Source organism: Ailuropoda melanoleuca, chromosome 2 (genome assembly GCF_002007445.2).
Source record: "Ailuropoda melanoleuca isolate Jingjing chromosome 2, ASM200744v2, whole genome shotgun sequence".
Lineage (NCBI taxonomy): Eukaryota > Metazoa > Chordata > Mammalia > Carnivora > Ursidae > Ailuropoda > Ailuropoda melanoleuca.
Genome location: NC_048219.1, coordinates 135,516,545 through 135,533,326, shown reverse-complemented (window position 1 = coordinate 135,533,326; position 16,782 = coordinate 135,516,545). Strand labels below are relative to the sequence as shown.

At 35.2% G+C, this 16,782-nt stretch overlaps 1 protein-coding gene across 1 annotated transcript in view; it reads left to right on the top strand.

Annotated features, from left to right (window-relative positions):
• The window catches only part of SCN9A (sodium voltage-gated channel alpha subunit 9), a 172,465-nt gene that overhangs the window by 98,905 nt on the left and 56,778 nt on the right, over nt 1-16,782 (top strand). Inside the window, 4 exon segments of the mRNA XM_034654677.1 lie at nt 880-1,118; nt 3,701-3,874; nt 4,686-5,042; nt 9,738-10,214. Of these exon segments, the coding sequence (XP_034510568.1) occupies nt 880-1,118; nt 3,701-3,874; nt 4,686-5,042; nt 9,738-10,214 (1,247 nt within the window).

Genomic DNA, 16,782 nt, shown 5'->3' with positions numbered 1-16,782 from the left:
AATTAATAGAGAAATCTAGGTTAACCCAGGGCTATATAGTTCTCACGATAAAGTCTTAGAAACAAACTAGTCTCCTTGAATTTATCATCTCTCTAATATGCAAAAAAATAATACATACTTTCAGATGTCTATAAATTGCCACCCCGAGCACATTCAGTAAAATTATAAAATGGTAATATGTGATGTAACATCTGTTGAGAATATGATGAAAAGGCATTAGAGAAAGCAATTTGGAGAACATAATGGGAACAATGGTAGTTAGACACTGAGACGCATTGAGGAGAGAGTTAAGGGTGGCAACTTTTAAAATGTGCTGGCTCCCATCCTCTCCCCCTACAATGTGCTCCAGGTCCCACCTTGTCCATGGATTACCACCTCATACCCACACATACCATCATGGCCTCAGACAAAGCATCCACCCACCTCCTAAACTTAGTGGTGAGAAATAAAATGACGCATGGTATGACAGAATGAGTCACCCCACAATTTGTTTCTAGTCTCTTGGTTCTGAGATTGTTTTCACTTGTGAAAGGGTATATATTGGTGGAAAAAATATATTTCTCCATTAAGAAAACATAGGTTCTCTTGTTTCCCATCATATGTTAGGTGTATGTTTCTCTCGGAGTTGCCCATATCTGCTTTGAATCATTAATTTCACTGCCTTCCCCTAAATTATGCTTGCTCTAGTAAATAAATATTGTGATATAAGATTTTTACATAATATGATATGCTTTCATAGAAGGAGTACTGTTAAATTTCAAAGTCTAAACAGAAAACTTGTTTCAGTGTTAAAGTGTACTGCTGATTTGTATCTGGTTAGGAATAAAATAAACAAATGATTGGCTTCATGTTCTCTGTTGTTTGCTTTTCTTCCCCCAGAACTTGAAGAGTCCAGACAAAAATGTCCGCCTTGGTGGTACAGATTTGCACACACATTCTTGATCTGGAATTGTTCTCCATATTGGATAAAATTCAAAAAGCTTGTCTATTTTATTGTAATGGATCCTTTTGTAGATCTTGCTATTACCATTTGCATAGTTTTAAACACATTGTTTATGGCTATGGAGCATCACCCAATGACTGAAGAATTCAAAAATGTACTTACTGTAGGAAATTTGGTGAGTTTCTCAATGCGTGTTATCTACCCATAGTTCTTCTCTTTGGTTGTCATGATAGTCCTTTCTTTTTTTTGTCAGATGGATATGTAGCTACATATCCATATCCAGAATTCACAATGTGAATCATTGAACAGAGTCAAGTTTCTGGTGATACTATTTTAAAATAAATTTGCATAAGTATAGAGGTCTGTAACAATATTATTTCCAAAGAAGTTCACCGTCTTGGGAGTTGATAGTGTGTTGTTTTTTTTTGTTTGTTTTTTGTTTTCTTCTGCTGGCATGTCTCTTTGAAGCAACACCTGAAAATTTGTTACTTTCTTATGCATTTTATAATTACATTGCACCTGCCTTGTGAGTACATTCTCCACATATTTTCAGAAAAACTATGGAAGGTTTTTCCTTGACATAAAAGTGAAGTGTCTGGGCCTTTGGAGTCCGAAAGTCCCAAATTCTGCCTCTTACTGGTTATATGACCTTTGGCAAATGTGTTAATCTCTACAATCTTTAATTTTCTCACTTATAAAATAAGTATAATACCTCATTTGTAAAATAAGAAATATAATTCATTATTTATAATATAATAATAGTGCTTCATTTATCATATCATTGAGAGGATTAAATACTTTCTACTTATTAGTCTGGTATATCATAAGTCATTAACAAATTAAACCTATTGTTACTGTTATTATTATCATCATCATACTTTAAATCAATTAGCAGAAAGCCTTAAGAATAAGGATACCAAGAAAACCAAAATGGGAGGACTGGACACAGAAGACACAAGGACACTCAAGAAGGGATCTGTAGGCTTCAAGAAGATAGAGGATCCTATTAGGAAATTGAGTGCCAGAGTGATCTCTTAAATGTGCAGTGCTGGTCACATTTTGACTAAATTAACGCCTTAGGGCAAATGCCAAGTGTTAGTTTCTGAGAATCTGTGTGAAGCAGGCGGAAGTTCTATTTCATGGCCAAAGGGTCCTAGTATATGACTCTTCATAAATTTTGAATAACTCTGGATGTCTTTGTGAATGTCTGTATAAGACAATTTTATTTTGCCTCAATCCCAAAGCAATTGATCTTTTTTCTTTTTTTATTTAGTAATTTTTTTTATTATATTATGCTAGTCACCATACAGTACATCCCTAGTTTTTGATGTAAAGTTCCATGATTCAGTTGATCTTTGAAGCCAAAGAGATTGTTTCTGAGTCAGTCTTCTCTCCCACATATTTTCAGTTATGATGTATGTACCCCATGTGCTCTCCGAGGAAGCGTTCTTCTTCCCTTCTATTTCTCTTTGGAAAAGGACAGGACTAGACAGGTGATGGGTATTAAAGAGGGCACTTGTGATGAGCACTGGGTGTTGTATATAAGTGATGACTCTGAATTCTACTCTAGAAACCAATATTGCACTATATGCTACTAACAAAATTTAAATTAAAAAAAAAAAGACAGGACTATCTAGTTTCTAATTGTTGGTGGAGATACAGATCATGAAAATCAGTACCTTCCTGCTGAGTTGACTGCATTACTGTGAACCCCAAAAGAATTTATTGTGTTTCTTATCTCTTCCCACAACCCTAAGGGTGGGTACTCCCTGCTTGTCTTCTTGATGCTGCATTATTTTTAAATCGACCCAGCACTTACAGACTTCCCCATTTCCCTTTGAGCCTTGTTTGGTCAGCTTCTTTGAGTCAAATCAAACCTGAATGATTCATAAACAAGTCCTTCACTGTTGTCTTTTTAAGTCAGTCCTTTGATACCAATGTCATGAATTAATGATGTTTTTTGATGCACTTTGTGTCAAAGCTTTGGAAGTCTTACTTTAGCTCCCACTGTGTCAATTAAATACTTTTTCCTCTTCTACTGATAAATCTTTTAAGAGTGAGTCAACATATTCTCTATTACCCTAAGAGTAGTCAGACCAGACAAAAGGACTGGCTCAAAATTTCAGTATCAATCTATATTTCCTTTTTATTTTCTTCCAGAATAACTTATTGACATATATATTATATATATATATTATATATATATAATATATATATATAATTTTTTTTGCAAAAAGTGACTGTATTAATTGTCATGGTTTTATTTATGTGGGCTTTTTAAAAGTGATTTATTTATTTATTTGAGAGAGAGAGAGAGTGCACAAGTGGGAAGAGCAACGGAGAAGGAGAATCTCGAGCAGACTCCACACTGAGCACGAATCCCAACTCAGAGCTTGATCTCACAACCATGAAATCACCACCTAAGCCAAAACCAAGAATCATTCACTTAACCAACTGTGCCACCCAGGCATCCCTATATATGTGGAATTTTAATATGCTCTTCTAAAATGCTCTCTAAAGATGAAAAGAACGGACAGGAAAGTTAGAGCTTTTTAACCATGTAATGCTTGTATTATAGCTATAGAAATAGTGTCACCAGGTTATGGGATTAAATGAGATGATAACATACTTTTGTAGAGGATCTGGCGAGTTGCCTAAAGCACGGTGATGCTAAGCAAATAGTCAAAATCATCATTACTTTGATTTTATACTTCTAGTAATACCAGGGGGAAAAAAAACATTGTATTTCTCATTTAGGTCTTCACTGGGATCTTTGCAGCTGAAATGGTTTTAAAACTAATTGCCATGGACCCATATGAGTATTTCCAAGTAGGATGGAACATTTTTGACAGCCTTATTGTGACTCTAAGTTTAGTGGAGCTTTTTCTAGCAGATGTGGAAGGACTGTCAGTTCTGCGATCATTCAGACTGGTAAATATAGACCAACCTTACTGTTATAAAGGGGTGTTTCTAAGGCTTTGCATTATTATTTAAGTCTTTGGAGGTTTGAATCAAAAGATAAGATTAGGTCTTGGTATCTAGTATATTCAATTTCATTTCATCACAAAAGTTCTTAAAGAGTTCAAAAATCACATGAATGTTTTTATCTTAGCATCTTGAAGACATGGTCAGTCATAATTGAATTAATTTTAGGATCTCGAAGACATATTCAGTTGTATACACTAGTATAATAGAAGTGGGTAAAGAAAATATTTCTTTACCAGTAGCCAATAATTTATTTCACAGTAAGAAGCTTATGGTTTACAGAATTTCAATTCCTACAATATGTTCATTACTTTGTGGGTTTGATAACTAAAGATGAAATTATTGTCCCCAAAATGATGTCTGACATCAAAAATATAAAAATGTAAAGACTTAAAGCATTTTTCTCCAGCATGTTGGGCTTTACCCTATATCAGCATGAGAAAGTAGATAAAAATATCAGACAATACTCAAATTTAAAAAAATTTAAAGTATCAGAAAATAGAATTAAGGATAAATTATCAGTTTTAAAGGGAATAATATCTGAAACCATAATAAGAGGCTTTTATAGTAATCCTGAACTTCCTTAAAAAATATGTGTGGCAATTGTTTTGTGGCAAGTATAACAAAATAACAGGAATATTGAAAATAGCTGAAAAGAAAAAAGAATAATCAATTTTAGCTAGGTAACAATGATAATAATTTGGAACAAAACTCACTTTTCATAATAATTAATATTAACCTTTGTGTTTCCTTTCAGCTTCGAGTTTTCAAACTGGCAAAGTCTTGGCCAACACTGAATATGCTGATAAAGATCATTGGCAACTCAGTGGGGGCTCTGGGTAACCTCACCTTGGTGTTGGCCATCATTGTCTTCATTTTTGCAGTGGTTGGCATGCAGCTCTTTGGTAAGAACTACAAAGAATGTGTCTGCAAGATCAATGAAGACTGTACACTCCCACGCTGGCACATGAATGACTTCTTCCACTCCTTCCTGATTGTCTTCCGTGTGCTATGTGGAGAGTGGATAGAAACCATGTGGGACTGTATGGAGGTCGCTGGTCAAGCCATGTGCCTTATTGTGTACATGATGGTCATGGTCATTGGAAACCTAGTGGTATGTAATCAGATGTTCACACATTTAAAATTCTGCATAGAAAATTGTTATATGATGATAAGATCAGTTATTTTATAATTTTAGGATTAATTACACATTAAACTATTAATTGTAATAGAATATTGATCATTTTAATATGGGAAAGTACAGAAAAGAAAATGAAATACTGTCTCAATTTCCCTGACAGATGACCCATATTTATATTTTTTACAATGTTTATATTATTTTACTTATTTTACTTTTTCAAAGATTTATTTATTTATTTGAGAGAGGGAGGCAGGGGTGGGCAGAGGTAGAGAATCTTCAAGCAAACTCCCCTCTGAGTGCAGAGTCTGAAGCAGGGCTCCATCTCACAACCTTGAGATCATGACCTGAGCCAAAATCAAGAGTCCAATACTTAACTGAGCCACCTAGGTGTCCCTTCATAATATTTATTTTAATGGAAAGTTTCTCCTTTATTCTCTCATTTTGATAGTGATGTCACATGAATTCAATCTGTGGTTTTCCTGTCTCTTAAAAGTTCATTCAAATATCAAGTTATACTAGTAAATAGAATATGATTAAATTAACGATAACAAAAATGAAGTTACAACAGAAAAAGGCAATTGAAAGGACTGGTCCCATTGCATTACAGTCATATATAATAAGACTAGCAACCATAGCAAGGATCAGGAGATTATGGCTCATGTGCCAAATCCAGCATACTGCCTGTTTTTGTATGGCCTTGTAATGTTGGAATGTTTTGTTTTGTTGGTGGTGGTGGTTTTTTTTTTTTTTACGCACTTTTTCGATGGTTAAAAAAATAAAAGGAAAAATAGTATTTAATAACACATGGAAATTATAAGAAATTTAAATTTCAGGCTCTTTAAGCAAAATTTTATTAGAACACAGACATGCTAATTCATTTACATATTGTCTGTATCTATTTTACTCTGCAGTGACAGAGTTGAGTAGTTGCCGTAGAGGTTGTGTGTCCCACAAAGGCCAAAATATTTTTGAATCTCGCCCTTTACAGAAGAAGATTTGCCTACCACTGCTCTACAGTATCTGTTTCACAATTGATCTTGTACTTCTCCATTAGTGTTTGCTTGGCTTGTACTCCTTCTTTGTTTGTCTTTCTTTTGTACCTAACCATCAGTAAAAACTTTCAAGCTTACAAACAGGAGAAAATTGGGATAAGATGCTCTTCCATGACTCGCTCACTTCAGTTTTCCAAGCCATTATGTTGTCTTGGTTTAGTTGGTCAGCTTGGCATCAGACTGTTTAGGAATCCCAGGAGGTGGGGTATAGTAACAACTCTATGGTTAATACATTCACTTTCTGCTGGCTTGAAAATAAGTTGCTAATTTATTTTTGTCCTTGAAGCCCCCATGTCAAAAGTAATTCAGAGCCTAGGACAGAAACCTACATTCACCAAATCACATACTAAATGGTACTGTTTTGTGCCATTCAATTGCTAGACAAATACATACATATACAGAGTAAATTATGCAATCCAAATACTAGACCATTACTGCACAAAATATAGATCGCATGAGTTAGAATTCTGTAATTATTGATAATCCTCTAGGTGTAGTAATAAATTTACTAGTTTTATACAGGCTTATAAATCCCTTTGAATATGAAATAAAATGCGTTTGCTCTCCCTGGTTCTTCTTCTGAATTTAACATTTGTATTCATAAGCCCCTATAATGTGATTTGTTTGTATACTTCTTATAAAATTTTGACATAAAAATATTGAAATGTAGCTCTTTATAAGATATAGGATGTCAAAACATACCAAACCAAAACCATTAGTCACAACTAATTTAAATATTAAGTATTCACTCAGGCATGGGTGAAGTGACGGGGATTACTTGGGCACTCTCAAATTATTCATTCAATATTTTTATTACTTTCTCTGTGAAAGGAAATGTGTTTGGGTATTTCAGGGTGATTAAAAAATATATACCTATGAGTTAGTCCCTGTCAACGTAATTAGAATCTATGGACATAGGAAAGTGGTACACAGAATTATCAGATAAGGAAGAAGTAGTAAGTGCTAGCAGTGAGGCAAAAATAAATGCTCTTGACACATTGGAGGAAAAGAGAGAAGTTCTAAATATTGACTCAAAGAAGAATTTTGAATGGGTCTTTGAATAATATGTAAAATAATATTTAAGCGTGAGCACAGGTATGAGGATAATGGTTTACTTTGAAAAGCAATATGAATTTATAGTTAAAAAATAGATGGGATATCTTGGTGAATGTTTAATCCATATAGAACTGGTAATGACTGACTCATGATGATATTCATTATTTACTAGTGATAATTAAAGACAAGAGAAGTGTAATTCACAAAATAGATAACCAGCTCTTGGTTAAGGAATTACCAATGATGTGGAATTAGAATCTGAAAAGAAAAACAGAAAATTATGTTTCTGATACAGTCTTCTGCATATTAGAGTTATATGATAAACAGATATCTCATTTTTTTCTCACTTATTCCTTAGTTCATTTTACTACTGATTAGTTAAAATGGTTAAAAACAATAAGAAAGAACATTAATTAGAATGATGTTGAATCAGATCTAATACATCTTATAAGATTTCTTTCTCTGCTTAATTTGATAATGGATGTGTTATACAGAATGGACTTCATTTTCATTTGTGATACCAGTAGATTTTGATAAAATAGTGGAGTCCTGTTATGATTTTTGATGGAATGGAAGTTATTGTTATTATCCTTAGTGAAAATGTGACCGAGCAGGAGCACATTATCGAAATATGTGGAATCTTAGAAAAGCCAAACTCATAGAAACAGAGACTAGAATGGTGATTCCCAGGGTCTGAGGGTTGGGGGAAATGGGAAATGGTGGTCAAAATTCAAAATTCCAGCTATAAGATAAATAAGTTCTAGGGATCTAATTTACAGCATGGTAATTATAGCTAATAATACTGTATTATATCGTTGAAAGTTGCTAAGAGAATAGATCTTAAATGTTCACACACACACCCCCCAAAAAAAGGTAATTCTTTGACATGATGGAGGTGTTCCTTAACACTGTAGTGGTAATCGTTTTGCAATATATAAATATGTAATATCAAGATGTTGTGCACTTTATTTTTTTTAAGATTTTATTTATTTATTTATTTATTTATTTATTTATTATTTATTTATTTATCAGAGAGAGAGCACAAGCAGGTGGAGTGGCAGACAGAGGGAGAACCAGGCTCCCTGCAGAGCAAGGGGCCCAATGTGGGACTCCTTCCCAGGACCCTGGGATCCTGACCTGAGCCGAAGGCAGGGACTTAACCAACTGAGCCACCCAGGCATCCCTGTTGCACACTTAAACTTACACAATGTTATATAACAATTATATCTCAATAAATGTGGGAAAATAAAGTGAATTACAAATTTGAAAGGAAAAAAAAGGAAGACTATTAACACTTGCGTTCTTTAGGGAGACTAAAGTTGTAGAATGAGCCCTTGGCCTCTCATCAACATTCCTGTTAAAACACACACACACAAACATGTATCTCCTAATGAAATACATTTTCTTATTGACAATAAAGACCAAAATGAAAGTAAACTACCTCAGAATTCCTTCGTGATTTATCACAATTGTTTCCTGTGATTTTGTTTGCTCTTCTCTTAAATCAAAGATACTAACATTGACATTTTTAACCTATGATCTTCTACTTACATCTTGTTTTGGCTGGGACCAAATTCAGGCATAAGTCCCTTCTCCTCAGTTTGGCCTAATTTTGATTATTTTAATAATATAGATGTTTTTGTCCGTGAAGAGACTTACATGAAAGGGTATTTCAATTACCTTTTTGTTTCCTGTCTAAAACAACATCTAAATATAATTTAAATATAATTTAATTACTTTGAACCCTCTGTGAGGTTTTTGTTTTTTGTTTGTTTGTTTTTACATTGTTGAGTCTACCTGGACCCCTACCTCAGGGAGGAAAAACAGAAATGGTTTTGCACACAAACAGGATTTTAGGAGTTGTCTTGCCCTCTTTTATCTCTTCCAGGGCCAAATGATTGGCATGAGGCCAATCAGTCATAATGCCATTATCTCATTTGAATTGGGTTCAGTGGGCAGGTCCTTTTCCATGCTTTAAAAGCCTCATTAAGTTGCAAGCTGGCACAATTCTTGGACAGAATATTTTATTACAGGAGCTTTGCAAGTATTATATGTTCCATTTGTTGCAACAAACTGACATGTACCTTCTGGGAAAAGCAAGCACAGAGCTTGGCTTAGGTTATTTCAGCACAATAGACACTCCTCACAATTTTCTTGTTCTACCTTTTTCTCATAGGTGACAAATATTAATTACAGGTAAACATTAGGAGGGCTTTTTATGCCCATAAAAGGGAATTTGGCCAAAGGACTCCTGCTGCAGAGATGAACTTAAAAATGACATAATGATAATGAGGAGGGAGCATTGTCTTTGCTCCTCATGCTAAGTCTTTCGTGGGTATGGCTGACCTCTGCTCCCCAGAGTTCCCAGGAGCTAAGATACTCCGGGATCATGACCTGAGCCAAAGGCAGATGCTTAAGGACAGAGCCACCCAGGTGTCCCAGTGCAGGGATCTTTAATGCTGGTATGGATTTTGGCCTGTATTTCAGAAAAATGTGCTTATTTTCTTTTTTTATTTCCTGTCTCCCTATTTCTCCACACCCCAACCCCTTCCTGATGTAGGTCCTCAACCTATTTCTGGCTTTATTATTGAGCTCATTCAGCTCAGACAATCTTACAGCGATTGAAGAAGACACTGATGCAAACAACCTCCAGATTGCCATGGCCAGAATTACGAAGGGAATCAATTATGTGAAACAAACCTTACGTGAATTTATTCTCAAAGCATTTTCCAAAAAGCCAAAGATTTCCAAAGACACAAGAAGAGCAGAAGATCAAAATAGTAAGAAGGAGAACTATATCTCTAACCGGACACTTGCTGAAATGAACAAAGATCACAATTTCCACAAAGAAAAAGATAAAATCAGTGGTTTTGGAAGCAGCGTGGACAAATATTTGATGGAAGAAAGTGATTGTCAATCATTTATTCATAATCCCAGCCTCACTGTGACAGTGCCCATCGCACCTGGGGAATCTGATTTGGAAAATATGAATACTGAGGAACTTAGCAGTGATTCAGATAGTGAATACAGCAAAGAGGTAAGATTGTTTCATACACATTGTTTCCTATTATTAATTAGTGTGAAATGAATCAAAATTTCCAATATTTGCTGTGATAAGTTCTTCCTAATATTACAGACCGATGGGTAGTTTCTTGTGTTTGTGAGTTTACACAGCAGCTTGCTGAAGATTCGTCTGGTAAGGTTTTACTACTGGTTCTTAAGAATTGATGCAATCATACTTAGCTAGATTTGAAAGCTCCAGGTATCTTTAAGTCTGCCCTTTCCTCATCCCCTTTTTTATCAGTTGTAAAGTCATATACACTTTCCTGCCTGTTGAATCCATGGCTCCTTCCCATCACCTTTGTTTGCCTTTGCGCTCACTACTTCTTGCCTAAACCATACCAAGTAGAGCCCCGACGGGTGGTCTCTGCCTCCAGTTTCCATCTACTCCAGGTCACTTGTTTGATTAATTTTACTCAGGTTCAGTCCTAATCATGTCACTCCTATTAAGTATGTTTGGTCCCCCAACTCTCTGGAATTACAGGCTGTTGATGAAGTCTTCACACCATGGCCCCAACCAGCTGACCAGCTGTGTCATTCAGTGCTTAACTGGTTTCCTTTTGGACCGCAAACACTTGTATCGTGCATCACTCTGCTTGGGATTTCCTTCCCCAGTCAAAATCCTATACACATCCTTTAAGACAGTCCACATGTGTAAAATGATTAGGCCTTACATCACAGGGTTGGGTAATAAGGGTTACATGAATGAACATGGACAAAATGTGTAGAACAGTACTCTGAGTGCTCAAAAGTGATAACTATTGCATCCTTCCTAATTTCTCCCCAAAGAGATAGGTGCTCTCCTCATTTTGAATCCTGCCCAATTTTATGTATTTTCCTGGATTTATTGTTTAGCCTTATATTTTATTAATTTTTTGGAGAAATTATCGTATGCATCAAATGGTGCTCTAAACTCATTGAGAACAGTAACCTTTTATCAAAACTTTTTTATAACCTCTTTCTCCACACCTGGTTGCATATATTTAAAGTAACAGGTTCTTTTTTTTTTTTACTGCTTTTATTAATTGAACTGTGTTTTTTATTAATATGGAATATAATGTCCATAAGTGAGTTTTAAGACAAAGCATTTTTATGGCATCTCTTTAAAGTTTCAAGATATCACTTAAAAATATTAATCCTTTCTTTAGATCACATTTGAAAGTATTTGAGAGGCATTTATCACATGCCTTTTATCTGCTTAACTCTATACTAAGACCTGCCCTCCATGAATTTCTAGTGGATTTTGGAATAAAGATACATATGTGTGTGTGTGTGTGTCCTAGCCATATGACCAGTGCTGGGTACATAGTAAATGCTCAATACTTACTGAGTGAATACATGATTATATAAATGATTATATAAATTAAGACTACATATTTCTAAGTAGCCAAAGAAATTTTTTCCAAGATAACAATGTAAGGAATAACATTAATTTCTTATTTTTTATTTTTAAAACCTTTACACAGAAGAAGTATTGTCTCCAGAGTTCAAAAGTCTGGTTGTTTCAGCTTGAAGGTAGAAAATCAGATTGTCAGGGAGTGATCTGAACCCAGTGTCATGTGGAAAGAGAAACTAGTTCAACTACTCATTTTTCTGCTCATGAAGATCAGAGCTGAAAAACCACAATTGCTTGGTAGACTTTCTGAATAAGTTTGGGATTCCAGGTGTTAAGGCAGCTCAGTAGCTGGCAGAGTTTATCAAACACTTCTTTAAATCTTAATATTTGGAAGAATCATTTCTTACCTGGTCGTTTTTTCCTTTGCTCAAAACTAGGTTGCTAACCTTAAACCGATCTCCTATAGTGGCTGGCAAAAATCTTTTTCTTGCTATGTTAATTATAACATTTTGAAGGGAATCTTCTAGATCTTCCCATTTAGCACCTCATTTTCTAAAAAGCCAGCTCAGTAAGAGGAAGTGACTTTATCCAGTTATAAACCTAGTTCAAAGGCAGAGCCATGACAAGTGTCCAAATCTTGTGATCGGTTGTATTTCTATCTTCTTTGCCCTGTCTTTGTCCATTTCAGGGATAAAACGCACATCCCTCTTGGGTTAATACCCAGTAGTTCTCCTCTGGGGTACTGAGCCATGCTTCTGAAAAATTTCCATACCTTGTGGCATCCAGAGGAGGTTTGTGATGTCATAGTGGCCAGCTGTCTTTTTTTATAATTAGTGATTTAGTTTATAGACTGTTTGATTACTGAAATAGACTATTTTTTGTTTTGATTTCAAGTTTTTGTTTACGTTCTAGTTAGTTAACATATATGGTAAAATTGGTTTCAGGGGTAGTGCCCTCCTTAATTCCCGTCACCCATTTAGCCCATCCCCTGCCACCTCCCTCCCTCAACCCTTAGTTTGTTCTCTATAGTTTAAAGTCTTTTATGGTTTGCTTCCCTCTCTCTCTTTTTTTTCCCCTCCCTTCCCTTTGTTCATCTGCTTTGTTTCTTAAATTCTACATCTGAGTTAAATCATATAGTATTTGTTTTTCTCTGACTGACTTAAATAACTTAGCATAATACACTCTACCTCCATCCACATCATTGCAAATGGCAAGATTTCGTTCTTTTGATGGCTGAGTAATATTCCATCATATATATATATATTTACCACATCTTTTTTATCCATTAATCAGTTAGTGGACATTTAGGCTCTTTCCATAATTTGGCTATTGTTGATAATGTTGCTATAACCACCCATAAAGTTACTCTGCTACCTATCCCAGAAACCCTTCCTAAAAAGCATGAAATTTAGTACCCTTAAACTGTGTTGTCTAAGGATAATTTGATGGTAACATTCTAATATTCTTTTTTTTTTTATCTTTTTTTTTTTAAAGATTTTATTTATTTATTTGACAGAGATAGAGACAGCCAGCGAGAGAGGGAACACAAGCAGGGGGAGTGGGAGAGGAAGAAGCAGGCTCATAGCGGAGGAGCCTGATGTGGGGCTCGATCCCACAACGCCGGGATCACGCCCTGAGCCGAAGGCAGACGCTTAACCGCTGTGCCACCCAGGCGCCCCTAATATTCTTGATTGTCATTTTTATGTTTATAGTCATAGCTACATGAGAAAAAAATGTATACTTTTTCTATTTCTTATCTGTGGTTTATATGGTATAATACACAGGAGCTTGGGTTACCTCATAGGTTGTAAAAAAGAATATATAAGCTAATTGTTTTAAATCATTTAGCACCATATTGGAGTTGTAAGCTCTAAAACAATGCCAGCTATTGTGTTTATTATTGAATTCATCATCATTATTATCATCCAAAAGTACGGATTTAAAATTGTAGACTTGGAACGTTTGCCCTTCTTCATAAAAAAATTTCCCATGACATATCTCACAGTGTGAGTACATTCAAACCCCCTTTACTATACCGGACTTGAGAAATAACAAAATTAAAGATCTTCAGGAAATTTGTCAGGTAACTTAGAGGTAATATTAAGCTGTCTCCAGCTGTGAAACCCTATGTTTGTAGTCTTTCTCTCCAGCTGCTTGAGATTTAAATGTTTCTCAGTATGACTTGGTTTTGGTTTTGGTTTTCCATTTGAACCATTAAAAAAAATGCAGATTTTCTTTATCGAAAGTGCTTCTATTACCCTTCCATGCTAACCTCCCTGCTCTATTCCCCTAATCTTCAGCTGCCACTTGAGTTCCCAAATTTTTGAACTACTTGTTTCCTCCTTTGCTGATTTCTAATTTTTCATGCCTAGGGTATCTTTGAAAGAGTGATTGCCGTGTACTTGATGAACCTTGCCCAAAGGGCAAATCTTGATTACCCAATAGAAAGTAATGACTGATTCAATATATTTGTATTATTTAAGTCTTAAGCGCTACCTTGGGATATGTTTAAGAATACAGCCTCTGGAAATAGAATATTTGCCTTAAATTCTAGCTTTGGTATTTACTAACTCTATGGTCTTGAGCAATTTACAAAAACATTCTTTTTTGTTGTTGTTTTTTAGTTTCTGTATGAGCAAAAGAGAATTGTGATGAAGAGTAAATGATGTAGGTAAATAATTAGATACGTGTCTTTTGGAAAGTAAGTGCCTGATTAGCAGTTATTATGGCTGTGGAACTGAGCGGTCGCACAAACACTATAAGTAGTTACTTGCTACAGGTTAAATTCAAGAGAGGTAGCATGATGTAGATCAGTGGTTCACAATTTTAGTGTGTAAAAGGCACAGGAAACTTGTTCCAAACACTGGATCTGGGTTGTATCCTTTGAATTCTCTCTGCCTAAGTCTGGAAGCAACTTTAGTGTCCTTATCAGTGGTGTTCCCAGGGGCCACTGTGATGGATTGAGTTGTCATGGGAAGTGAACCTAAATTCATCCCTAGCATGTTTTGACCCAGGTTTCTGAGATGTCATTTTCTTTATTCAGGGGCTGAGGCTATTTCCCCCTTTGCCTGTTGAAGAATATGCATTTTGAACACAGGGACACAACATCTTTAACTTTTGACGCCTCTCCCTCCCCCCAGCAAACAAAAAAACAAAACAAAACAAAAAAACAAAAAACAAACGAAAAACTCTTTTGTGGCCTAGCATCCTGTTTTCCCATTATATTTGATGGAGACTTTTTCATCTTCTTCAAATACCAGATCTTATATAGGCAAGTGTCCTTGTCCTGATATATACTCCAGAATGAAGTAAAAATATTTTATAATAAAACGCCTTACCAGAAGATGAACAGAGATGAGTTTAAATAAAGTGTTGAGTAAAATCTCTTAAATAGTTCTGAGGAAATAATTGGCAGTAGAACATCAGCATTTCTCTCAAGATAGGGTTTGTCTCAGAATTGAGAAAGACATACTGTTATCTTCCATGGACGCATGAGAATAGGACTTGTCCCTGCTTTTCAGAATGCAGACGCTGAACTAATGGCAGCTCTCAAAATCATCCGCCTCCTGAGGCACACTGTGGTCCTCTAAGCGTGCAGGAAACATTAGCAACACACTGCACAGATTTTTACCATTAGCAATGAAGTGCTTCCTTATTATGAGCCTCAAACGAAGCATGAAATGCACCCATTCATTCGATAAATATTTATTGAGCTCTACTATGCTCCAGGCACTGTGCTAAGAGTTGCTGAGGGGGAAAAAAAAAGTCATTTCACCCACCTGCAATGATTTAATGTGATTGGCATCTGACTTAAATTCTTGAGTACAGTGTTTTTTTTTTAATTGTGCCAAGTCTCAAAATTTAAAACTCTAAAAAACTAAATTAATAACTAATTTTTTTTTAATGGAGAGCTCCTTCCTAGATTAGAGTCATTCTCTTGTTTTCTATCACTACAGATTACTTCCTTCTCTGCTGTAAAGATGAATAAAAGAAACAGCTTATAGAATTGTAAAATGGACTTTGGAAGTGTATGCAAATTTCAGACGAAAACATTAATCCAAATTTATTTCTCCTAATATTTAAAAACAGCCTCATATGATTTTAAAGTAGTACAGACGCTTACAGCTTTCAGAGAAACTCCGTTATTCACTGTGAATCTAATCCCCAAGTACTTTTTTACTGCTCTTTGACAAATGTATCTACTTATCAAGGCTGCTTAAGTGAATTTGCTCATATTGTGTACTCAGCAGAGAGGAAACATTCTGTATAAACATTTCCTCCTAGAGAGATGCCTCATTCATTCCTCTTCAAGTCAAAGGCAGATACTTAGCTTTACTTAATAGTTCTTTAGTGTTTTAAAACATATACCAGAGTTGTGATGGAACTAGCTAAGGTCCTCGGAGAAAGGAGGTCAGTGATACTCAAATTTTAAGTAATCAAACTATCCACCTTCAAGAGAACGTCATTTAAAACACTACAAACACATTTATGCAAAATTTCATGTTCCATAAGGAACCAAATTCCAAATAAACCCCTCATTAACTTTGATCATTGGGGGGGGGGAAATTGCAAAGGAATACATTAGAGAACATTTTTTATAAACCATTGCTATTCATTTGTTCAACTCCCATTTACTGAGCATCTTCCTGTTGCCATACTCCTGCTAGACATTAGGAAGACACATCATTAGGGCACTCAGTTCTTCAGTAAATGTAGGCTGTAGGTTTTTGTCTTTGGCGCTGTCTTAAGTGATAAAGAGTAAAGCAAGGTTCCTGCCTTTGAGGAGAAACACATGGAGAAACCAGAAACTATAATTAAACATATAAAAAAGAATTAGAACAGAGTTTGGTTTTAGGACAAAATATTCAGACAGGATAGAGGAGGGTATAACTAATCTTAAAAATACATTGAAGTACTTCTCAGTGGAAATGGCATTTGAAGGAGGTTTTATTGAGAAAAGATAAATTGTTTCTTCAGAGTAGGTGAAGTGAACAACTCAGCACTTGAGAAGTGGACCCAAAAGAAGAAAACTCCAAAGAGACCAAGGAAAAATTTTACATATTTCATTTACATTATATAAATTTCCTCCTTATGACAGCCAGGAAAATGGGTAATATTCATCTATATTTACAGATAACTAAAACACTGAAAGATTAAGAAATGATGCTGATTAGTCACTGATGTTTCTGGGGGTCTTTTTAAAATTTGA